We start from the raw sequence: 25,654 nt of genomic DNA on the forward strand, positions 1-25,654 counted from the left end.
CACCTGAATGAGCAGCAGAATCACCCAGAGGGCTTTAGAAAACCTTATCCCTACCGTATCAGAATTGTGGGGTTTAGGGACCCCGAATTTATATTTTTATTCAACTCCCCAATTAGACCAGCTGCGATCAGTTTGTAGGTCAGTGTTCGGGAACCACTGCTTTAAAGAGGAATCACCCCACCGCAGCATTTTCTGATTAAGAAGCTGAGACAACCACTGGCAACACACACAAACAAAAAAACGAGAGACGGAGGACACACCACAAAACAGCATTACCTTGGATATACCCGTTGAAATGTTTGCTTGTAATTTGGGAAACAATTCCATTAAAGCTTCTTCAGAAAGAGGCCCTTTGCAGCCACATAAGGATAACCTCTGATAATAGAGATCAGCCAGCAGCAGCACGGAGGGCTCCAATGGAAACATTCTGCAACGAGATGTGTGTTAGACCCAAACTGTACCACGTCCCCCAGAGCATTCCCATTCTAACAGAAATCACAGGAAATGATCACTGAGGAAGGAAATGTAGAAGGGATCAGGCAGGAGTTTTATGTGGACATCTAGCATCGTTTCAGAGATGAATCTGAGGTCGAGTGACAGAGAGTGACGTGCTCAAGGACACAGCTAGCTGGAGGCAGAGGCAGGATTAGAATATGCTGCTTTGACTAAAATCCAGTGCTGTCTTTTCAATCTATACAGTTGTCAATCTGTATAGACGACACTGAGCTAGTGAAGGAAGCAGCACAGACGAGGGATCCAGCACACAGGCAGGGGCAGGGCAGCCCCACTATCCGTCAGCACACAGCCCTGGGCCAGCCGCTTCACCTCTACGTGCCATTCTCCTTTAGCAAACACTTACTGTCTACTACGTGCCAGGAACTTTTCTAGACAAGGGATACAGCACTAAACAAAAGACAGTCTCTATGTTCCTGAAGCTTCTCTTCTAATAGGGGAAAGTTGCCAATAAGTAAATAAACCAGCAAGTAATCAGTAGGAGAGGGATGAGGTGGTGGAGAACAGTAAATCACGGAAGAGGCGAGACTGAGCCTGGGTTGTAGAGGTGGAGGGGAGGGCAATGGGGGGTGAGGAGGGTGCAAGCTGACAGTGGGGTGGTGAACGACACATGTACAGAGATCCTAACTGGCTTTTCTTATCCCCTTTCAGTCTCTTCTCAGTGGGTATCAGTTGCCAGGGTGACCCCTTTAGGCCCAAATCACTCCCCTGCCCCAAGTCCTCTTTCACTTGGAGCAAAAGCCAAGGCCCTACAATGGCCAAATGTCATATACTGCCTGTCACCCCCACCTCTATGTCCTCTTGTCCTACTATCCACTCCTTGCTCTGCTCAGCCACAACAGTTCCTTGCTGCTCCAGCCAACACCCTCCCCAAACCGCCAGCATGGCACTCATGTCTCCCTGGGTCCGAAGGGAGTGCCCCAGAGCCCTGGCAGCCTCGTAAGGCTTGCTCCCTCGCCGCTTCCGGGCTTCTGCTCAGATGGCTCCGTCGTGGTGAGGCCTGCCCTATCCAAAACTGCTGCTGTTCCAGCCCTGGCCAGTCTTGCACAGTGGTTAGAGCATCAGCCCACGGACCAATGAGTCACGGGTTCAATTCTGGTCAAGGGCATGTGCCTCGGTTGTGGTTCATCCCTGGCCCTGGTCAGGCCATGCAGAAGGCAGCCAGATGATGTGTCTCTCTCACATCGATGCCCCCCCCCCCCTCTATCTATCTGAACAAAAATGGAAAAATATCCTACGGGTGAGGATTAAAAAACAAAACAAAAAATAAACAATGCCCACACCCCTACCCAAAACTTTGGCCCAGCCGGTATGACTCAGCGATTGAGCATCAACCCATGCACCAAGAGGTCTCAGTTTGATTCCCCATCAGGGCACATGCCCACGTTGTGGGACCAATCCTCAGTGTAGGGCATGCAGGAGGTGGCCATTCGATGTTCTCTCTCATCAATGTTTCTATCTCCTCTCTCCCTTTCCCTTCCTCTCTCTCTCAAATCAGTAAAAGAATTTTTTTTTTTTTATCCTCACCCGAGGATATTTTTTCCATTTTTTGTACAGATAGAGTGGGAGGGAGAGAGAGGAAGGGAGAGAGAGTGAGAAACATCGACTTGAAGGGACACATCGAGTGGCTGCCACCCGCACGACCAACCAGGGCCGGGGACAAACTGCAACCGAAGTACGTGCCCTTAGCAGGAACCGAACCCGGGTGTCTCCGGACCGCAGGCTGACGCTCTAACCGCTGAGCCAAACTGGCCAGGGCAAGAAATTTTTTTTTTTTTAAATGCTGCTGTCCCCAACTTCCACTCTCCCTGTCCCGACTCTGATTTAATTTCCTCACCACCAGCTGACATGCATTTCCTTTTACTTATTTACTTCATTTATTCTCTTCTTGAAGGCAGGGCATTTTGTGACTCATTCACAAAATGTGGCTCTCCCAGGGCCTAGACGAGAGCCTGGTACATGAGAAAAGCGAATGAATAGTTATGGAAAGAACGTGACTAAATCTGTTTTTAAAAAGCATGGAGTAAAATGTCCTAGGCCCCAGAAACAGAAGCAAACTATTCCACCAGGTTTTCAGAATGCCCGTCCTTTTGAAAGGTGCTACGCTGAGCGGTGAATGGCTAATGGCCCCCTTCTCCTACCCAAACCAGGAGCTGGCTCAAGTAACCCTAGGAAAACTGGATTGTTCTGGTATATAGCAAAAGGATCACAGGAAAGTTTTCTGAGATGCTGATCATGTCAAGCTGAGAGAGAACATGAAAGTAGCAGGAATGTGTATGTTGGAACCACTGTGCAAGTTACAAAAGGTCAACACTGTGCAATGTTATGGTTGGGAGTAATCAGCATGAAATACTCTTTACTAACTCTACAACACTAGTTCCCACACTGTAAAACTACCCTTTACCAAGATCAATCTGTATTTAAAGACTGTCAAGAACTGTATTTATTTTCACTGGAACATTTAAATCAATTATAAACCTGCTATGTCAATGCAGCGCAGGTATAAAATGTCCAAGATTTCACAAACGTAAAAGCTGATTCATGATTAAGGTAAATGGAGAGTATGTTTACTCACAATACTAAATTCTTCACACGTTCCACGGGAACCAAATGAAGAAGTTCGGAAGATTCTTCCAAACTCAGCAGAGTATTTACAGCTTGACAAAGAACAAACAAGTTTCCTAAAGGTAGAAAAACAGAGGAAACCACAGTACTTGTATCTCTTAACACAGTAACTACCAGACATTCATCTCATTTATCTAACATGTGGTCGAACCCACAACTTTTTTGGTGTATGGGATGATGCTCCAACCAACCAAGCCACCTGGCCAGGGAAGAATGTGTTTTTACATTTTTTAAGGGTTGTTTAAAACAAAACACAAACAAAAAGAATACACCACAAACGTGAATGTGGCCCACAAAACCTAAAGTATTTACTAATTAGTCCTTCACATAAACATTTTGCCAAGCCCTGCTCTAGACTTTAGAACAGTCTGCCCAACAGAACTTCCTGCAACGGTAGGAATGTTTCTACTTGGGCCAAGAAGTAGCCACAGTCCAATATGGCAGTCACGTGTGGCTGAGCACTTGGGATGTGGTGCAACTACCTTACCTTCTAATATGTCTGCTTAGTCTCTAACAGAACCTAGCATGCTAACAGTTAAATGAATAAATGGCTACTGTCAGAGAAAATTATACTGTGTTAGAATAGAACAAAATACCTATTTTACAATTGCTGTTCATAGGCGAGGGAGGGGAGGCGTACAAGTACACAACAGGAAGCGGTGTTTGGGGCAGGGTGGCCCGATTCCACCGAGGAGGCTCATGAAGGCCTTCCCAGAGGTGGTGTGCTCGAGCCGAGTTCTGAAAGACCAGTGAGCGCGCACTAAATGGCCACGACCTAGAAAGAACTCCAGGGAGAAGGAGCACACGTCCAAGGGCAGCCAGAGGACTGGAAAAGGAAATGCCTGGAGCAGAAGGCATATACCAGGGGCAGCCTGGGTGCAGGAGACAGGGAGCAAGACATAAGCTGGGGCTCAATGAGGAAGCTTATTTCTTTGACCTTCAGTTCAGCTTATGTTCAAGCTGCCCTGACCCAGTCAGTCACCAGGTTATGAAGTATGAGCGCAACATCTTCCTCTTGCTATTTTTCCTGCATGTCATTACACAGGAGGTTATGTCAGAACACAATGTGGTACTATTCTCTAAAATTCTTGAGGGTTTACAATGACTTTGGGTGTGTCAGAAAAGAAAGACCAGAGAACAACTGGGAATTGCTACTGACCTTTTCCAAAGCTCCCTCTGTCAACAGTCCTGAAGAGTGACTCTATGAAGCACGTGACCAGCGGTATCACCTTCTCTTTCTCAAGAGGTCTATCCAAGAAATGGAGAGAAAAAGGGAAATGTTCAAACCGGCTTTTCCAGGGGACAGCAGGGAATGGCTAATAAAGGTTTTAATCGGCATACTAACTATCTCTTTCAGAATAAAGCATGGTGTGCTTTCTCACCTGATATGCGGTAACACGACAAGGGCGGCCCAAGAATGGGAAAGGAAAGTGGCATCGTTATTTGGGGGTAGCTGAATTACAGATAAAAGATGGCCCAAAACTGGGCTCTGTCCCTTTCCTCCCCTGGATCTGGTCTTCTTCTGCCTTACATAGGATCTGAAAGAAGAAAAGATAAACACTTGTTTAAAGTGTTTAAAATAGAACAGAACGTAGTCACTCTTGCTTTAAGAAATCTGAGCTACAACTGTGCTTCTTTCCATGCATGGAGCATCGGGGAGGAGGAAGCCAGCGGTGATGATTGAATATAAACCGCCAAACCAATGTGTATCATTTACTGATTTTCAGTGCGAGGCTTTTTCAACCCCATTGGTTCTACTTTTTTGTATTTATTTTAATTTGCTTCATAACTTAAAGTAAGTTTTTTCTAGTTTTAAGTATTGTTTCCGAGTTTTGTGCTGATGGACATATTTTAAAGAACTGGAGAAGCAAGTTTATTGGAAGAAACGGACTTCCGCCATCCCCTTTCCTTGCCGACAAAATTTTACTGCAGCAGCCCCCATCCCTCCCTTACCTGTGGTTTTACTAGAAAATTCCAGAAATAAACAATTCATGCATTTAAAACTGCATGCTGTTCTCGAGTGTGATGAAACCTCACATGTCCCGCTCTGCACCACCCAGGGCGTGGATCATCCCTTTGTTCAGCTTCTCCAAACTGCAGAGGCTGCCTGCCGTTCCTCCTGTAGAAGCTATCCTGGTTATCAGATGAACTGCCAAGATACCAGGCTTGTGTTCAGTGACCCTTACTCTACTTACTAATGGCCCCGATCGCTTCTCGGCCTTGTGGCTAAGATCAAGTGTAGTATCTGTTCTTAGCAATTAAATAACGGCCCCAAAACAACGGGATAGTGGTGCTGGCAATTCGGATATGCCCAGGAGAAGCTGGAAAGTGCTTCCTTTAAGTGAAAACGTGGGTACAATACAATAAGGTATCTTGAAATACCACATGCACATAACTTTTATTTCAGTATATTGTTATAATTGTTCTATTTTATTATTGGTTAATGCTGTTAATCTCTCACTATGCCTAGTTTGTGAATTAAACTTTATCGCATGTATGTATGTAAAGATAAAAACATAGTATATATAGGGTTCAGTACTGTCCAAGCTTTCAGGCACCCACTGGAGGGTCTGGCACGAATCCTCCGCAGATAAGGGGGGACCACTGTACTTCACTAATGTAGAATATGTTGCAAAGTTATTACAGTGAATCTGACAAATGTCACTAAAATGATTATGGTTTAGAAGTAACTTTGTCGCTTTAATCTGAGAGTCACTCAATGACGTTTTCTGATATAACGATTCTTGTCAGCCTCTTTTTTTTTTTTGCCAACGAAATATACCTCAGTTCTCTTTAAGACAGAACTCTAATCAAAGGAAAGACCATAGAAACATGTAAAATGTTTTTAGAATATTTCTGCCATGTCCAGTTCGCTTAGCTTGTTTCACAACAGAAGTAGAATATCATGTTTTTATTCCTTATCATTAAAATTAATCCCAGAGTTGCACTCCCTCTTGTTTCATACTTATCAGGATATTGAATGTTTGGAAATTCTGGTAGTTAACTTCACTGGCAATTTCTAAAAGTCACTGCATCTTGATATATATATATATACACAACTGAACAATCCGAAAAACCGTGCAAATAAGACATCAAGAGGCTTTTATGAAGTGCGTTTTTAGTTGCCATGTCATCCACTTGCTTTGTCACACCTGCCAAAGAGCAGCCCCCTGACCCGGTTCTGTAAGGTCCTGAGTGATCTGACCCTGGTCCACTTCTCTCACTTCCTCGCTCCACCCCCCCAGCTCAGTGCTCCTCACACACCCCGGCCGATTCCTGTCGCAGAGCCTTACGGCCCTCTGCCCCAAAGCTCTGACCTAGTCTTTCTCAGCCAGGCTGGCTCTTCCCATCGTTACAGCGGGCCCAGAGGCCGCTCCAGCGGGCCCAGAGGCCGCTCCAGCGGGCCCAGAGGCCGCTTCACTGGGCCCAGAGGCCGCTCCAGCGGGCCCAGAGGTCGCGTCAGCGGGCCCAGAGGCGGCTCCAGCGGGCCCAGAGGCCGCTTCTCCGGAGAAGAGTGCTGCTTCTCCATTCACTCTCCCGCTAAACACCCTGTTTTATTTTCCTTTTTATCACAATCTAAAATGATTGATTGTTTCCCTGACTCACATACTTCCCCCCACAATGAGAATGTCATCTCCTCAAAAGAAGAAACCTTTTCCTTTTCCATTGTTATGCCCCAGAACAGTGCCTGATACAATAAACACCTGTCAAACGACAGGATAAATCTATCTTCTGGAGAGTCCTCTCACATCTGTCCCCTTGTCTGCTCACACCAACTCTGCGAGACGAGTGGAGGGGGCTGGGGACATTCACAAGGTGACCGGCCTTTGGCATACACCAACTTCAGTGGAGGCGGCGGAAGGCGGTCTGCTCAGGGGAACAAACACAGAAGCCGTGGCACTTGCCTGACGTCACCAAGCCCACGTTAATGTTTTTATACTTCTCAAGTCACCTTCGAAGGAGGGTTTGAGAAGGCTGAGCCGGCAGTGTGAGGTCTGACCTGCAGACTCAGTTTTGCCCTTGGCTTCACCTTGTGGAGGTCAACAAAGCGGCTCACTCCTGTTGCTCAGAACCCACAGTTCTGGCTACTGGCAAGGAATTTGCTGTTGGGAGACTGGCTGGGTGTTGCGAAATCGAGAGAAAAGTTCCAAGGGAATAATTCTACAGGGTTATTCATTACCCACTGCTCAGGAATCAAAGCTGGGAAAGTAAAAAACCAACAGGATCCCGTTGGTATGTTTTGAAAGAGAAGCTACTTTTAAGGCTGGTAGATGAGCAACGTATGAAGAAGATGGGTTCCTTCAGAATCTCACGCTGATCAGACTCAAAAACTAACTGCTGCGTGACTGTGGGGACAATGACATCCACCTCGAGGGACACTGTGACGCTTCAGAGCTGAGTACTCAGCACAAACTCAAGGAATGCAGCAACAGGCCTAACTAATACAAAAGAAGACGATTAAAAAAAATGTTTTTATTGATTTTTTTAGAGCTAGAGGAAGGGAGAGAGATAGCAACATCGATGTGAGACAGAAAGATCAATGGGCTGCCTCCTGCGTAGCCCCCTACCGGGGATGGAGCCTGAAACCCAAGCACGTGCCCTGACTGGGAACTGAACTGGGACTTTTAGTCCATGGGACGGCACTCAATCCACTGAGCCATGCCGGCTTGGCAAGAAGGCAATTTTTTTATTCCTATGTATAATTGCTAGAAGCACACCCACTCTAACTATTTGAAAAATGATAAGGCGAATCCTCTCACATACTTACATAAACTTTGTTTTCAAGTTCCAAAGAGAATGCATTGTTTTTAATAGAATGAACAATTCAAACAATGCAAAGGTATATAATCTAACTGTTAACTAACTGTTAACAGTCACCTCGTTCTTCCTTTTGCCAGCCTCGGATGTAAACAAAGTGAACAGTTTTGTGTATCCTTATGGAGATATCCACTCTCCCCAAACCGATCTACAGATTTCATGCAATTCCAAATGAAATTCCAGCAGGGTTTTTTCTTTTTTTGTAGACATAGACAAATTTCTTCTACAACTTATAGAGAAAGGCAAAGGATCAGAAATAGCTGAAACAATTTTGAAAAAGAATTAAGAATATTTTTTCAAGATTTTAAGTCTTACTTTAGAGCTGTAGTAACAAGACAATGTGGTATTAGACCAGGACAGACACATAGATCAATGAGACAGAACAGAAAACCCAGATAGAGACCCACACATTTACGCCCAACTGATTTGGACAAAGGTGCAAAAGCAGCCCAATGAGGAAGAAAAGCCTTTTCAACAAATGTTGTCAGATCAGTGGACAGCCATGGGCAAAAACTGAAACTTGACTAAAACCTTATACCTTATATGAAAATGAACTCAAAATGGATCATAGATCTAAACGTAAAACATTATAAAACTTGTAGAAAATAGGAGAAAACTTTGGGAACTACAGCTGGGCAAGGAGTTCTTAGACTTGACATCAAAGCATTATCCATAAAAGGAAAAGCTGATAAACAGGACCTCATCAAAATGTAAAACAATGCTCTGAAAAATCTTTAAGTGAAGAAATACAAACCATATACTGAGAGAAAATATTTGCAAATCACGTACCGGACAAAGGACTTGTCCTAGAAAACATAAAGCACTCTCAAAACTCAATAGTAAAGAAAAAAACAAGAGTTAGAAAATGGGTCAAGTAAAGGAACAGATATTTCATTAAGGAGAATATGTGGATGACAAATAAGCACGTGAAAAGATGTTCAAATTAAAACTACAATGAGATGTCACTATACACCATCAGACCAGTGAAAATAAAAAATGGTGATGCCATGCAGTGCAGATGAGGATGCAGGCGGCTGGGTCAGTCACACTGCAGCTGGGAACCTGAAGGGGAACAGCCTCTCTGGACAACACATGGCAGGTTCTTAGAAAACTAACCATGCGCTTTACCACATAACCCAAGCTCACTTTTGGGCATTTATCTCAAAGAAACAAAAGTAGGTACAGGCCCCTGACCGGTGTTATGCACTGGCTATAGCGTCAGCCCGAGCACCAAACAGTTGTGGGTTCAATTCCCAGTCAAAGATACACTGGGCTGCAGGTTCGATCCCTGGCCCCAGTCAACCAATCACTATGTCTCTCTCACATAAACATCTCTCTCTCTCTCTCTCCCCCTTAAAAGTTAATGGAAAAATATCCTCATGTGAGGATTAACAACAACAAAAAAGTATGTACAGAAATGTTCATAACAGCTTTATTCATAATAGCCAAAAGCTAGATGTCTTTCAAGAGGTAAATGATTAAACACTACTACCCAGCAATAGCACATGAAAAGACATCTGAAATAAAAAGGAATGGATTACTGATACACAGAACGTGTGTGGGTTTCAAGGGAATTGTGTTGAGTAAAAAAAAAGCCAATCTCAAAAGGTGCACTGTAAAATTCGATTGATATAATATTCTTAAAAATGACAAAATTATAAAAATGGAGACCAGATTAGTGGTTCCCAGGGAGCAGGGATGGAATGGGGAGCACAGCCCTGGCCAGTCTGGCTCAACGGTTAGAGTGTCGGTCTGCAGACCAGAGAGTCCCGGGTTCGGTTCCTGCTAAGGGCACATACCTCAGTTGCAGTTTGTCCCCGGCCCCAGTTGGGGTCGTGTGGGTGGCAACCACTTGATGTGTCCCTTTCACGTCGATGTTTCTCTCTCTCTTCCTCCCTCTCTCCCTCCCCCTCTGTCTGAAGATAAATGCAAAAATGTCCTCGGGTGAGCATAAAATAAAAAAAAGGGTAGCACAAAAGATCATTGTAGTGATGGAAGAGCTCAGTATATTGACTCTGGTGGTGGTTACAGATATACATGTGATAAGACTGCATAGCACTTTATATCCATTCACATACACACGCAAAGATAAGTGCATGTTAACACTAGTCACTGAATAAGGTCAGTGCAAGGTCAAGTCTTTGATGTCAAGTCTAAGAACTCTGCCTAGCTGTAGGTCCCAAATACTATATAAATGGAATTGTGCATTGTACCAATGTTAATTTCTTAGTTGTGATATTGCAGTGAACTTACGTAAGAGGCTACCGCTGGAAAAAACTGGGTGAAGGGTATACGGAATCTCCCTGTAACTATTTCTTGCAACTGCACATGAATGTATTTTAAAACAAAAGATTAACAGTCACATCTTTCTTTCACTTACCATCCTCCTGACATTCACCAAATTAACCGTCTGTGTATCTTCCATGTGTTTTCCCACGCTTAGGTACACTTTACGTTTTAACTTTGCAAATGGAGTATTTCACATACTATTCTACAACTTGCTTTTTCCATATAACAGTATGTCGTGGACATCTTTCCAGTTACTACATATAGATCACTTTTACAGTATTGTTAATGCATTATTTTTTACCAACAACACGGAATAAAGACGCAGAACTTACCCCACTGTCTGCTGCGAGAAAACCAGAGGGTACTTCTCAATAGCCATCGAGCCAGCAGTGGGAGGTGCAGCCTTGTTCAGAATGAGCTTGGCCAAAATGGCCAGGGCTTCATCTCGGACTGCAGCATCATCGATCAAGAAGCAATCCTCAATATATAAGAGAAAGTTGGGTAGAAAGAGCTAAAAATAAGAAAAAAAAAATCACACTTAGTAACCAATATAAAATTCAGAACACCTAAGTAAAAGAAGATTCTAACACTTCCACAGAGAAAGCAAATAGATCATAATCAGGAATGAGAAATCATGAAAGCATCAGACCTCTCCACTAGAACAATGGGAGACAGAGGACAACGGAGCAATGCCTGAAAAACTCAGGGAAAATGACAATCTAGAATTATATACGCAGCCTACTAGTAACATAGTGGGAGGAGAGAATAAAGACATTTTCAGATGTACTAAATCTCAAAATTTTACTACCATTAACCTCTGAAGAATGCTCATCAAAATAAGACAGTAAACTCTAACACAAGACATAAGAGAAAAGTAAAGGATGTTCTAATCTGACAAGTGTGCAGCGGGCTGAGAAAGCAACCCTCCTAGAACTGCTCCAGGAGGAATGTCTCCAGAAAGGGGGGGGACTGAGCTGATAAATTATCTGGCCGTTTGCTATGTGACAGGCATTCCACAACAGACTCATTGACCAGCTATTCAAAGAAAACCATTTCTGGTTTCTAAAGAATGGAGCAGTTTCAGGAAATATGAGAAGGTATACAAGAAAGGAATATCATTATAAAATATTCATTTTGCAGTAAGGATTAAGTATATGGTGAATATGAATTCAGCCAAAGTTTGTGATGTAACTATTAAGATGAGAGGTGTAAGAGAACCATAACCCATCTGCCATAGAGGAAGTCTACAGATGAAGCTAAAACTAATGTACAGAGAAAAAGCAGTAAATTCAGATGATTTAAAAATGTAAATACCAGAAAAAAAAAACAGCCCAAAACACTAAATGGTTTTTTCCTGGTGAGTAAGATGGAAGTGGAAATCAAGTGACTCCCTTTTAGCCCTTTTGACTTTAAACACCATAGTGTACTCTGATAAATATAACATTCTCTTAAAAAGATGAGAGGGAATAAGGAAGAAGGAAAACATGCAGTTGTTAAAAATAAACAAAGCCAGATAAAGGGCCCTCACTGGGCAGGAAGGAACAGACCTAGATGTGTTCAGAAAAGGGTTTTGTTGGGGTTTTTTTGAGACAAATGATAACATATATTATTAAAGACTAAAGGGAAAAACAGAGAACAGATACTGAGATAGGTTTCTAGTTACAAGGATTGGCAAATGTTTGAAGGGAATGAGGGGAAAGGGATAAAATAAACTCAGGATTTGATGAGAAAGATTTCTACCTCATTCCATCAAGTATCTATTTTGTAGCAATGAAATGAATTTGTAACATTCCTCCAATGCAGTGTTTAGAAACTATTTTCTATACTTCAAATTCACATAAAAGTTCCTGAAACTGTTTTTTTTCCCTCAATTTTACCACATTTCTATAACTCCCAAAAGGATTATTTAAAAACAAGCTGGTTGCCAGGCCAGTGTGGCTCAGTGGATTGAGCATCACCCCATGGACTGAGGTCTTGGTTCGATTCCCAGTCAAGGCATATGCCAGGGTTTCCGGCTCGATCCCCAGTAGGGGGCATGCAGGAGGCAGCACATCGATGTTTCTTTCTTACATGGATGTTTCTATCTCTCTCTAAAAAAAAATCAATAAAAATATATTTAAAAATAAGTAAATATATAAATAAAAACAAGCTGGTTCCTGAAACTAACATAATATTGAATGGCAACTGTAAATGAAAAAAATAAAAACAAGCTGGTTACCCAACATCATTTAAAATGCCCTAGCATATGGAATACAATTTCCTGTGACCTGAAAGTGGAATATAATTGCTTTAAAAATATGTAGGAATAAAAACATCCAGAACCTATTCTGTTCCTCTAAGGAGAAAAAAAAAAGCAAACAAAAATCACAGGATTTAAAATCTGATTATTTTACCATGATGAATGAAAATCCAAACAAATCGAAACTTAGTATCTTGCTCACCTGCTCAAATTGCTTCATAGCAAACATGACTTCAGAAAAATCCATAATTAATGGTCTTTCAAATTGGCTTTCAAAAATCTGTGGACCAAAAGTCAAAAATATTAATGTAAGTACACCGACTACTTTCCCCATTCCTGAAAAAACAAAACATCCAAAACCTCAAGGCCCTCTAAGTTGCTAGCTGAAAGTAGTGAGATGCTTGCTACAAGTTAACACAGTCACTGGAGGGGAAAGAACTTGACTAGTGAACCTGCAGAGGGACACACCCCAGTGGGAGACACCGGCCTGGCAGCACGGAGGCCTCCTTGGGGAAGCAGCTAGAATAATTCTGTCCGCATGCTAAGCGTTCTCCATAGGAAGAACTTACACAGATGTGAAGGGCACTGTGTTTCTCGTGAGCATACAGGGCTCTGCCAGGGCTGTTCAATTCTCTCCAGCAGCAGAGAATTATGTAGGAGCCAGCAGCACAAATTTACACCTTCCTCTACATATTTCTACTGCTGCACTACACAAAGCTATAGGAAGAACCTAACTGACCTATTTTCAATCCCACATCCCTCCAATCCATTTTCTAAACTCACTCAAATGTAAATTCAGCAAATCATTTCCCTGCTTAAAATCTTTCCAGGGCCCTCTAATACTTGCAGGACAACATCCAACCTAACTTTCCAAAGCCAAGCAGAGCCTTGCTGATCTGACGTGCATCACACTTTCTCGTGGGTCCACGTGCCACGATGGCATACATTTTTAAATACAGCTTTGCTGACTGCTCTCCTAGAAGAGTTTTTATCCCTTCTCTGACTAGCAAACTGTTATTTAACCTTCAAGGACCATCCCAAACACAAGTTCTTAGAAAAGCAATCTCTGTTCCTCAACCCCAGACAAAAGTAACCATTATGTTTCCGTAGGACAACAGGTTAGTTCCACAAACTGGAACTCCTCACTCTCAGGCCCACTGCCCTATCAAGAATCGTAGGCACCCTACTGCCCACTGTGAAGTGTAGTCCATACCCAGCATGATGAAGGCTATGTATACTTGAATATTTAACAAACAGATTTAGTTTTTATCACACTGTGTTTTCCTTATTATAGCATGCAATTCAAAGATTATTGATGAGACTAAATTCGCTGAAGGCAGAGCCTTTGCCAGGATTCGTTTATACTCCCCAGGGCTTACACAATGCTAAACATATTATTAACTAATCAATTAGTATTTGCTGAAACAAATTACTTTTTCTATGGTTTCTTTGATGAGGGTTTCTGGTAAGGCAACATTTTCGCCTAGGATCAAAGCCGAAATTACATCCAAGAGGGTCGCCCGACAAGATGTGGAGAGATGGGCTATTTGTAACGTTCGAGACAATACCTGTAAATAAAAGACAAGACAATGTGTATTAGCAATCAGCTTTTAATGAACAACCTTGAAGCAAGTTAGGTTGGGAACTCACCTTACAAACATCAACAGGCTTGGTTATCTTCGATCCACCTCCATGTTTCACAAGTATCAGATAAGTTTCTAACAACCTTTTAATCTGTTCAGAACTTTCACCACAGTTAGTTTGGGTTACTTTCATATGTAGGTCCTGGAGTGATTCCTGCATACAAAGAATTTATTTAAAAGAGAGAGTATTTAACAGAGATAATAATTATAAAATATCCCACTCATCTGTTAACTAAATAATAAAAACATTGTGTGAAGCAGTTCAAAATTTTCACATACTTTTGCTTTGAAAGACAAAGACCCATTTACTGGGAGTTACTAATGATAACAATGGCTAACATTTCTGAGTGCACGGTTGTTAAGTTCTCTTTTTTACTTTTTTATTCTTTTTTTATTTTTATTTTTTAGAAAGAGTGGAAGGGAGAGGGAGAGATAGAAACATCAATGAGAGAAAACATCAACTGGCTGCCTCCTGCAGCCCCCACTGGGGATCGGGCCCACAATCTGGGCATGTGCCCTGACTGGGAATTGAACCGGTGACCTCTTGGTGCAAGGGTCGACGCTCAACCCGAGCCATACCAGCCAGGCGGTTGTTAAGTTCTTTATAAGTATTTTGTCACAAGCCACATGGCAACCATTGAGGAGGAAATACTAGTATCCCATTTTAAAAAGACAGGAGAATAGAGACTTAAATAACTTTCTCAAGTTGTACTAATAATAAGTGGCAAAGCCAAGACTCCAAGACTCAAACATGGGCAGTCTGGCTACAAAACTTGCTCTCTTAACCACTATGCTCTATTGCATCTCAAACTATCAAATCAAATAAAAATGGTACAGGGGGTTGAGGGAAGGAAAATCTTAATAAATGTGTAAAGTACAAGGGCAATTATAAAATGCAATTTCCAGGAGTGGTCTGCTAGCCAAGACAAAACAATCAACTCTTGGACTCTTATTACATACAAATCGTCAAAAATTAGAACTCACTTGCAAACGTTCAAAAAATATACCAAAATGTTCTTTGTAGATGTAGAACGCAGTGGATTTTACCATGTTTTTTAGTGTTTCTCCAACTAAAATCCATGGTAGCTGGGTTTCTGTTTCAGTAACTGGTCCTAGCTTTTGTAAAATTAGCTTCACTGCCTGTAGGAATTAAAGAGTGATTAAAATAAACATGTAAACTCTAATTTCCCACTCTGATTGTATTAAGTACCTTAAAATCAAATCTAGGAATAATCAAGGATATGGCAGCTTTTTATTTTTTAAATCCTTACCCGAGGATATTTTTATATTTATTTTCAGACAGAGTAGGAGGAAGAGAGAGAAATATTGATGTAAGAGACACGTTGATCGGTTGCCACCTGCAAGACCCCAAATGGGGCCGGGGATTAACCACAAACGAGGTATATGTCCTTGGCCAGAATCGAACCTGGGACTCTTTGGTTTGCAGGCCAACGCTCTAACCACAGAACAAAACCAGCCAGGGCGGATATGCCAGCTTTGATGGTTAACTGTCTTAAAAGGAATTTCCAAACAGGATAGGAATTTTATCACCCAGCTGTCCCTCCACACCCACTTTTGCTCAATAATCAACTGATGTTACCTTCTAGGATTCAGAATGAAGAGAGCAACAGTCTTATAAGTAAAAATGCCTTGTGATCCAGAGCGTACATTAGGTAAACACTGCTGCTAAAGCCTTAATGCTCCCCATTCAGTGCTATTTATTCTCAGCAGTATTCTGTCCACCATTTCAGTAAACCTTTTCGGTTTGCTTGTTAATCCCTTTCACACAGACTGGAAGTATTCCTCCCGGTCACTTACCTTCCCCGTACAGGAGTGAAACATATTTCTCACTCCTTTGCACATTTCAAAGAGCAACTGTCCAACTCCTTCGACTTTTTCTGGATGTTCATCGAGATCAAGGAACATTAAATTAAAAAGTGCGTTTCTATCAGAAACCTAAAACATAAAATGTAAACAAAAAATTGTATTTAAAATATAAACATATCTAGATGAAAAAATTTTACTGGCTATTCTACAGACTCATATTTAAGTATAATTAGGACAAAATTCTAAAAGGAATAGATACTTGTAATGATCTCAAACTACTATAATAGTATACTAACACTTGTAATATCACACAAGAGTAAGCAATTCCTTGGTTTAAGGGATGTATCAAGGAAAACTACGTAAGGAAACATTCTGTCTTTAGTAGAAAATCATATATTGTATGAGTTTAATACCAAGGTTCTTGTTTTATTACAAAACCCTCTAAAATTTACTATGAAAACCAACACAAAGGACACCATGCAATCAATTCCTTCCAGGAAATCATTATAAAAATTCCTGTTAATTTCACTGTTCATGTCTTTACTGGCTTGAATAGGGGGTACTTTTACACACACACACACACACACACACACACACACACAGAAAAGTTCCAAAAACCTAAATAACAATAAAAGAATTAACAAAATTATTTCACATTGGTGAGACTACAACGATGGTGCGATCAACTTAAGATACGTACAGGTGTGTGTATACATACACATATATATAATTATTCCATAATAACTACATTATAAAAGATACTAACTTTTGTTCATCAGGTTCTTGAGGATTAATGAGCAATAAACATATAAAATATCAGACTAACCTTTCTCATCAAAAAAGTAAAGCTTTCAGCAGCAAAATTTCTTATATGCAGTTTTTTATGAGCCAGGAGTGTACTATACATCCTATAAATGAGAAATAATTTATACCTTTAATAAAGATGTATGACATGCTACAATATGTAACAGCTATAAAACAAGGAGTTAAAAATCTCCTTTGATTTACCAAGACACCCACATGTTGGAACAGAAGACTGAAGGTCACAGACATTAAGAAGCATAGGATTGGTGGCACTGGACTTATAGGAAAGACTCCATGACAAGTTGAAACTTTAGTGAGCCCTGAACAACAGTAAGAATTCAGGCGACAACCAAAGTGCATATCCTAGAGGTAAGAGCGAGATCAAAGGTGGAGGGGGCAGAAATGATCATGGTCAAGAGGAGGCGGCGGCAGGCAGCTGCAGATAAAGCTGCCAGTAAACAGGTGGCTCTGAACACCAAGCAGAGGAGCTGGGCCCCTCTCTGTTACCTTATGTGATCAACACAACTCTATAGGGTAGGGAGTATTATTATTTTATTCTACAGATAATGAAACTGAGGCCAAAAGCCTAATCACCCTGCTCAAGGTCAGAGAGTCATGTAGCTATAATTAAGTACTGGTATAATTACTGTTTAAATTGGTGTCCCTAATGACAGGAGAGCATGGAGTATATCTTCCTATCTTTGCCATACCCCTATTACCTAACAGTTCCTTGCTCATAACAGGTGCTAATATTGGCTAAAAAAATGATTATTTTCAGAAAGACTAATTTGGCAGCAATTACAGGATAAAATAAAGGAAGAAAGAAGAGACTAGCAGTCCAACTAGAAAGCTGCTCAAGCCATATAAGCTTGGGAGAACAAGGGCATGAAAGAGGTTGGTAATAGAGGAATGGCAAAGGATGGACCTGAAATATTTCAGGAGTCCTTGCAATGCAACCAAAGACTAACAGTGTCCACAAGGCCTTCTATGATCTGGCCCCCTAACTACCATGACCCTGACATCATCTAATTACTTTCCCTTAACATGCCACTCAACTACCCAGGCTTCCTTGTCAATCCCCACTCAAGCTAGGCACATGCCCAAGATGTTCTCTACCTGTTTAAATGTAAACTGTGAAAGAGGAGGGATTTTTTTATGTTTTCTTTGTGACTTTATCTCAAGTGCCTGACACACAGTCAGTGTTCAATTCACTGAACTGATTGCAGGCATGAATAACAGAATTAAGAGGACCTGGAGTCTTTAAAGACACTGGTCGAAGATGCCTCTAAGGCACCAAGTCTCCATGATGGGAAGAAGGATGGTGTTACTATTAGAAACTGGACAACCAAATGGGGCCTGACATGGAGTACCTATTTCCTGAACACATGAATGAATGAAAAGAGTTGGCTTGAATGGAATGTACTGACTTTGATTTCAGTAATACTCAAATGAAAATATCCAGGCTGCTAAAGATGTTATACCAAAAGCAAGTACATTTAGCCCTGGACGGTTTGGCTCAGTGGTTAGAGTGTCGGTCCACGGACCAGAGAGTTCTGGGTTCAGTTCCCACTAAGGGCACGTACCTCGTTTGTAGTCTGTCCCCAGCCCTAGTTGGGGTCGTGTGGTGGCGACTACTCAATGTGTCTCTCTCGCGTTGATGTTTCTCTCTCTCTTCCTCCCTCTCTCCCTCCTGCTCTATCTGAAGATAAATGCAAAAATGTCCTCGGACAAGGATAAAAAAAAAAAAGCAGATACATTTAAAACTAGAGAACCTGACTAAGGAGATATAAAATTAACAGAACTCATAAAACCAAATAAACTATATATCCCCCCAAGATCTCAATGGTTTTTAATAAAGTAATCTTAGTTTCTAATATACTTGACCAAAACTTCATTGAGAACTAGTACAGGCTGGAAAAATATTTTTCTCATTCTTTGTTCAAAGGAGGGTAGGGCCAACAGGGGTGATATAAAAACAAAATCTACAGCCTTATCTCATACCCACATCTATATGGCAGGGGAGAAGAGTCATCTATGTATCCATATGGCAATTAAAGTATGTAGAAATAATCAGGACACCAAGTGAAAAATTCCATCAAATCCCAAGCTGAAATAGATTACAAACAATCGTTCCCTTATTTTAAACAAAAAGCTACTATAAAATTCATTATCTTTCCCTCTTCACATTTGCTCACAAATCCTGAGTGTCTCTTTTGGCTTAATAACTAGGATAGAAGCTGAGGAAATGTAGATATTTGAGATGATGATCTTGAAGAGTTTACAGGTTTGTAGAGGATACCATTACATTACGAACAAACAATTAACAGAAGTTGTATAATGTAAGTGGTATGGAATGCCAGAGGGGTTGAGGACAAAGCTTTCATTCTTGGCCAAGGTAGCCGGGAACATTAGTGCAGGTTATGGAATCCAAGCCAGGCTTTAATGGGGAGGAGGATATGATTTCAATAGCTGCATGTAAGAGAAGGTCAGGTTAAGGCATACTGGCGAACTGGACTGTGAACCACTCTGGCTGGAGAACCAACTTTATATAAGAAAATAACTGGAGACTGAGCTGGAAAAATAGTTTGGAGTCAGAAGCCAGGGAGCAAGCAATTAAAGAACATATTAGAGTCAGCAGGTGCACAATGGCAGGTGTTAGGCATGTTTTAGTTAAATACATGTGAGAGTCAGAAATTCTCTCCTGGTTGTCAGTATGAACAAAAACTTACAAACTTAAATGCTAAAAATCTCATTATTGAGGATTTTCTCTTTAGGGGCCTCAAGCACACAGCTGTTTTCAGGGGCACTCTTGAACACTGACATTGTTTTTGCTCTCAGAACTAATGCAAGTGGGGAGCAAGACTGACTGCAAACAGGCAAGAGAAATCTTTTGGAGATGATGGAAATGTTCTTAAACTGGATTGTGATGACTGCTGCATTACTTTATCAACTTACCCAACAGCACTCAATTGTCAAGAAAATGTAATTTAAAAAAAAAAGAAAAAAGATAAACCCCCATAGTGGAGAGAAAAGGGTCACCTGTATATATTGGACATGTCCTTCACCATGAGCCTCCACAGGTACTTGTAAAGATATGACAGCGAGGTGAAAGCCCATTCTAACAACTCGGTGTCCTGAGTCTCCAGGATTGGGGTGATAGTCAGAAAAAAATCCGGAAAATGTGGATAGAAGTCTGTCTGCAGATCTCGTGCCAACTGTACAACCAAACTGGATCAAAAACAAGAAAAAGTAACGTTTGTGAGACATACAGACCAAAAAACAAATACTGCAAGACTATTTCATAAATGACAGCTGATGGCCTATGACAGGATCAATTAAACCTTCCAGATCAAGTCTCAAGAGAGGTATAAAGTTTTTCACAGTTTACAAACCACGGTCAATCATTCCTACTGTATCAGAGAAAAGTGGGGTTCTCTTAAAAGTATAAAACAAAAGCAAAAAAGTATATACCTGAGATTCTGCTTTATGGCAATGCACTAGTATTGAGACTACAGAAAAGGTAAGTTCTTATTTTTAATTTACAAACATCAGATCTAAGGCATATGTAGCTATAAAACATAACCTTTCATAAAATTCAGACAAATGTTCCTGGGCTTTCTCTCAACATATTACTTACTCCAAAAGAGGCTGATAGGCAAAACTGTTCTTGATTTGCAGGTGAGTCTTCAAACTCTGAACTATCTCATTTTGATGATAGACCAGCTGATTGAATGATTGACATTTGTCAACAACTTCTTTGTAAAATTTCCCTGGATAATAAAAAAAAAAAAAGTTCTGCTTCTCCATCATACCACTATTTAGTTATTTTGAACATATAGAGTGCAAATGACAGGTGAACAACATAGAAACAAAATAGAAAATACCAAAGTGTTCCGTAAGGTTCAATTCTCTCCATTTCAGCAGACCTTCAAAAAAGTAGGTTTCAACCTCCTGTCAAGAGTAAAGCAGTCCATTAATCAGATAATTCAAAGACAAACTATAATCAAAGTAAATAATAATAGTGGTATATTAATATCTTAAGACAATGCTGATAGTCAAGAGTTAAAGAAACTTTTATTTCTAAAAGGGCATTAACTAACATACTTATTATTCAGGTGTATAAGGAGAAATGCTTAACAAAGTTGTTGATTTGGTTGCAGCAAATAATTCTCTAAAACCCATATAATAGTCACACTAAGGAAAAAACCTGTTTTCTATGTTTTTACACTTTTAGGCCCAGAAGGCACCCTTCACAGTTATTTTTGGAAATATGGACTGCTATAACCCATATGGGAAAGTAATCTGGCATTTCTACTAAAATTAAAAACAGGTACGCCTTTTGACCCAGTAATTCCCCTTTTGGAGATATTTCTTATAAAACTTGTAAATATACAAGTATATATAGATGTTTATTTAGCTGTATTAGAGTGAGGGAGGGGAAAACATAAAACAGCCTAAATATCCAACACAGAAAAATGATTGGAATAACTTACAATCAATACATATTAAGGTATATATTATGTGGCAATTAAATTAAAAAGATCTATACTATATTGAATAAGGAGGAAGTTAATAATATACCCCCCAAAGTGATAAAAGTTGCCCAGTCAACTGTATAGTAAGATCCAATTTTTCTTTTTAAAAAAACAGACCTCAATAAATGTTCACACATATTTGTATGAGAGAAAAGCATGGAAGAATACACATATACCAAACTGCCAATATCAGTTTCCTTGGCAACAGGGATGGAGGGCGGTGATAATATATTTGTCTAAGTTCATCACTACATTATTTAGCTTGTGAACAGAGTATATATTACTTTGTACTTTGAAAGGTAAACCAACAAATTATTACCATACATATATATATATAGGTATGTTTATGTATATATACATATATATAAACATATATATGGATATACATATGTAGAGAGAGGGAGAACATATTGTTATATATGAGAATATATAAAGAGAGAGAGAGAGAGAAAGAAACAGAGAAAGAGAGAAATACGTAAGCGCAGACACGGACAGCATGTCAGATCTTCTACAGTCTCAAAAAAAGGTAAATCCTTACACTTGGCAATCTTTAAAAAATAAAAATAAAATAAAATCAATAGTTAAGGAGAATGGACAGAAAGAAAGAGAATCCAATTAAATTTTGTTCAGTGTCTCTTAAGGGAGAAGGAAAATACATCTAACAGTTTAAAACCTAAATGCTGAAGGCATTCCTAGCCTAGCACTATGACTGGTATATGTCAACTACTTTGATAGACTATCCCCTTGTCCTTTTGCAATGTGACTCACAGTATCTACCCCAAGAAACATAGTTCACTTCCTCATCCCTCAAATCGGGCCTAGCCTTATGACTTGTTTTGACCAATAACATGCAATAAATGACCCTGCAACTGCTAAAGCTAGTCTTTGAGAGGCTTTGTAGTTTCTGCTTTCGCTTTCCTGGAAAGATTCTGCCATCACAAAAAGAAGCCTAGTCTAGCTTATTAGAGAAGAGGCTACAAGGACAACCTAGACCAACAGGTCTCAGTCGATAGCCAGACATTTGATTGAGGCCATGCTGGATCATTCAGCCCAGGATCCCATTCCAGGCTCTCTTTTCTGCTAACCTACCACTCAATCCTTTAGTACTTTCAACTTCTCCTGTGGCTTGAACTATAAACCATATGGTGAATGTTAAATCTGTAATTCTACCTCTGAAGTCTCCAGATCCATACATCCAAATGTTTTTTGGACACTATCGGTTGGACAGCCACAGGTATATCAATCTTAACAAGCCCAAAACAAAACCAATCTCATGCTCCTCTTCCTATAAATCTATCTTGGTAAATAATATCCCCAACCACCCAGTTGTTGAAACCAAAAAACGTGATCCCATTCCATTCCTCCCTGCATATCCAGCAGGTCACAAGTCTTATCGATTCTACTTATTGATTATCTCTGGAATCCTTCCCTTCTCTTCATTTGATTGCAACTACCACAGTCATTTCTTATTTAGGTAACTACCAAATCCTCACAGCTAGTTACCCAGACTCCAGTCCTGATTTTTCCTCCACACTAAAGCCAGAGAAATATAAAGCTTAAACCTCACCAAGTCTTTCACTCCCCTGCCTTAAAATCCCTGAATTCCCATTGCTTCAGGATAAAATCCAAACTTAGCTTGACATATGAAATGCTTTATGATCCTTGACTATTCTTTCTGTTTTCTCTCACCAGGTACTCCGTTCTCCCATTCCAGTCACCAACAACACACACATACACATGCACCCACAGACTCTAAATACAACAACCAGAGTGAACTGCTTTGTAGTTTCCTGAATGTGATAAGCATTCTCTAGCTTCTATTCCTTTATATGTGCTTCTCCCTCAGCCTAAACAGCCTTTCCTGTCCTATTGCCATGCTAAAACCTATACAAACAACAAGACTATATTCAGGTATCACATCAACTATATTATTTTTTTTTGTTTTTTTTAATCCTCACCTGAAGATATTTTTCTATTTATCTTCAGATAAAGTGGGAGGGAGGAAGAGAGAGAGAAACATTGACGTGAGAGGGACACATGGACTGGTTGCCTCCTGCACAACCCCAACCAGGGTCAGGGACGAAGAGCAACTGAGGTACGTGCCCTGGACCGGAATTGAACCCGCGACTCTTTGGTCCAAGGGCCAACTCTCTAATCGCTGAGCCAAACTGGCCAGGGCTATGTTATCATTTCTGATACCCCACCCTACACCCACAAAGGATTTAGGTTAGGCTCCCTTGACTGAGTTCACAAAGTATTATGTGCTTACCTAGATAACATCATTTAACACACTGAATTCACACATTGGAGATAAGGCATTCAAAGAAAGAGTGAGCAGAGTCCTACTAGAGCCAGGTGATGAATAGTTAAGAGCTGAGATTGAATTCCTAAGCTGAAAACATGTTACACAGGACTGTAAGAGGCTAGCAGAGAGGTAATCACTTGAAGCAACAAAAAGCAAGATTTTTTTTCAAGCAGTGACAGAGTTAGGGAAAAAAAAATGTAGTCCTAGCCCCTTTCTTTCTTTTAAACATATTTTTTATGTATTTATTTTTTTCTTTATTGATTTTAGAGAGAGAGGAAGGGAGAGGGGGAGAGAGACAGAAACATCAATGAGAGAGAACATCAAATGGCCACCTCCTGCATGCCCCCCACTGGGGATTTGGCCCACAACCTGGGCATGTGCCCTGACCAGGAATCAAACCAGTGACCTCTCGGTGCATGGGTTTGCTCAACCACTGAGCCACACCAGCCAGGCTCCTTTTCTTTTCATAAAAGGGGAAATTAAACCCCAGGAAAGTGACTTGCTAAAAATCTCTTTAAAATTGTAGCTTCAGAATATGGATCTGCAACAGTCCTCAGAAAGGACGCGGGAGAGAGAGAGGCTGGAACCACAGAAGCCACCTGGGTGTCAAGTCAGCTGTCTATCACAGCATCACCCAATAGAACTTTCTGCAATGATGGAAATGTTTCATATTTCCATATGTCCAATAAGGTAGCAACTAGCCACATATGACTACTGAGCACTTGAATTTTTAATTTAATTTAAATCTCATTTGTCATATGTGGCTGTTGTATTAGACGGGTCTAATGCATTTCGTGTTCATAAAGGAATGGTTTGAAAAACAATCCACTTCTAGGAGGAGTGAAGAACTATAAATACGTGAAGACTGTTTCGTATAACATTCTCTTACCTCATCGTAGCTCGCAGTTCTATCGATCCGGTGAATAATATCAATATTCACATTCCCCAATCGTTCAGCAAATGTAAGAAACTGCAGGGAAAGGGAGGACCATATTTAAGAAACATCATCATTTAGTACTTATCACATCTAGAGTATCAAATTGAATGCTGTATAATAATCACATGTGGACAAAAATTCCTCTTGAAAATACAAAAAATTAAAGCTTCCATAAGCCTCCTCATGTCCTATAATTTACATATAACGGTATGCTTCGCTTGCAATTTCAGACTTGTCTTTTCAATCAATCATGTATAAATTGAGTATTGGAGCTACAAGTAGGTTTCACTGATGAATTAAAAGATAAGTGTAAAAACAAACCGAAAGACACAGCCTTAAACAGATGCACTGCACTACTATACGAAGATAAAACAATACTTCTATAAATGTGTTAGTATAAGTTCTTTCAGTTCTGCCACTTCAAATAAACTCTTCATGCTAGCCTGGGATGGACCTAAGTGAAAGCTGGTGATGTGGCCTTGCTAGAGCTACTGCTAGGCTTCACATCCCTCTAAAAGTAGAGGTATTTGGCTAAGTCGTTGCAATAATAGTGTTTTTAAACATATACAAACCTAAGAAGAAACTAGAAACTCTCAAGGGACAAAAAGAAAACGGTGTAGTAGCCACCGGCTGGAAATCACTCACATCCTCCCACCGGCCCGCCCTCTTACTTGGCCTTTAAAGGTAGAACAAGAGGGGAGAACAGCTCCGTAAGGAATCTGTGTGTCGGGGTGAATGGAACTCCAGACTCCACAAAGTACGGGCGAAGTCTGATGCCAGACTTCCTTCCGCACCCCATGTTTACTACCCTAGAGACTCCCTCTCTTTTGCCGGCGCCACCGGGCAAGTGACTCACGCTTGGCCCACAACACTGCAGCCCCGGGAGTCCCGCTGAGAGCCAGTTCCTCGGCTGAGACGCCAGGGACTCCTGGCTCCCGGGCCCCAAGCTCCCTCGCTCACCCGATGCGTGTTCTCGGTCTTGTGGGAAACGGGCTTTGTCTTCATGACGGCGTACGGCAGCGGCCCACGAGGGCCTGCGGAAGGGTGGAAGGGGTGCGCCCGAAGGTAACCAGGGGAAACCGGCGGACACTTGCGCTCTCGGATTCCAAACTCTCACGT

At 41.0% G+C, this 25,654-nt stretch overlaps 1 protein-coding gene and 1 pseudogene across 1 annotated transcript in view; one reads left to right on the forward strand and one right to left on the reverse strand.

Annotated features, from left to right (window-relative positions):
* UTP20 (UTP20 small subunit processome component) overlaps window positions 1-25,654 on the reverse strand; it is a 96,470-nt gene extending 70,816 nt beyond the window's left edge. The window contains exons 1-16 of the mRNA XM_036250972.1: window positions 25,496-25,654; window positions 24,488-24,568; window positions 20,643-20,709; window positions 20,396-20,528; window positions 19,798-19,986; window positions 16,781-16,862; window positions 15,946-16,083; window positions 15,112-15,267; window positions 14,135-14,281; window positions 13,918-14,052; window positions 12,687-12,764; window positions 10,578-10,756; window positions 4,521-4,676; window positions 4,298-4,386; window positions 3,089-3,194; window positions 277-427 (exon numbers count right to left, since the gene is read on the reverse strand). Of these exons, the coding sequence (XP_036106865.1) occupies window positions 277-427; window positions 3,089-3,194; window positions 4,298-4,386; window positions 4,521-4,676; window positions 10,578-10,756; window positions 12,687-12,764; window positions 13,918-14,052; window positions 14,135-14,281; window positions 15,112-15,267; window positions 15,946-16,083; window positions 16,781-16,862; window positions 19,798-19,986; window positions 20,396-20,528; window positions 20,643-20,709; window positions 24,488-24,568; window positions 25,496-25,540 (1,932 nt within the window). The 5' untranslated portion in view covers window positions 25,541-25,654. The remainder of the gene's footprint in view (window positions 1-276; window positions 428-3,088; window positions 3,195-4,297; window positions 4,387-4,520; window positions 4,677-10,577; window positions 10,757-12,686; window positions 12,765-13,917; window positions 14,053-14,134; window positions 14,282-15,111; window positions 15,268-15,945; window positions 16,084-16,780; window positions 16,863-19,797; window positions 19,987-20,395; window positions 20,529-20,642; window positions 20,710-24,487; window positions 24,569-25,495) is intronic.
* On the forward strand, window positions 5,345-5,571 carry LOC118624923 (annotated as a pseudogene).

Source organism: Molossus molossus, unplaced genomic scaffold, assembly GCF_014108415.1.
Source record: "Molossus molossus isolate mMolMol1 unplaced genomic scaffold, mMolMol1.p scaffold_m16_p_10, whole genome shotgun sequence".
Taxonomy (NCBI): Eukaryota; Metazoa; Chordata; class Mammalia; order Chiroptera; family Molossidae; genus Molossus; species Molossus molossus.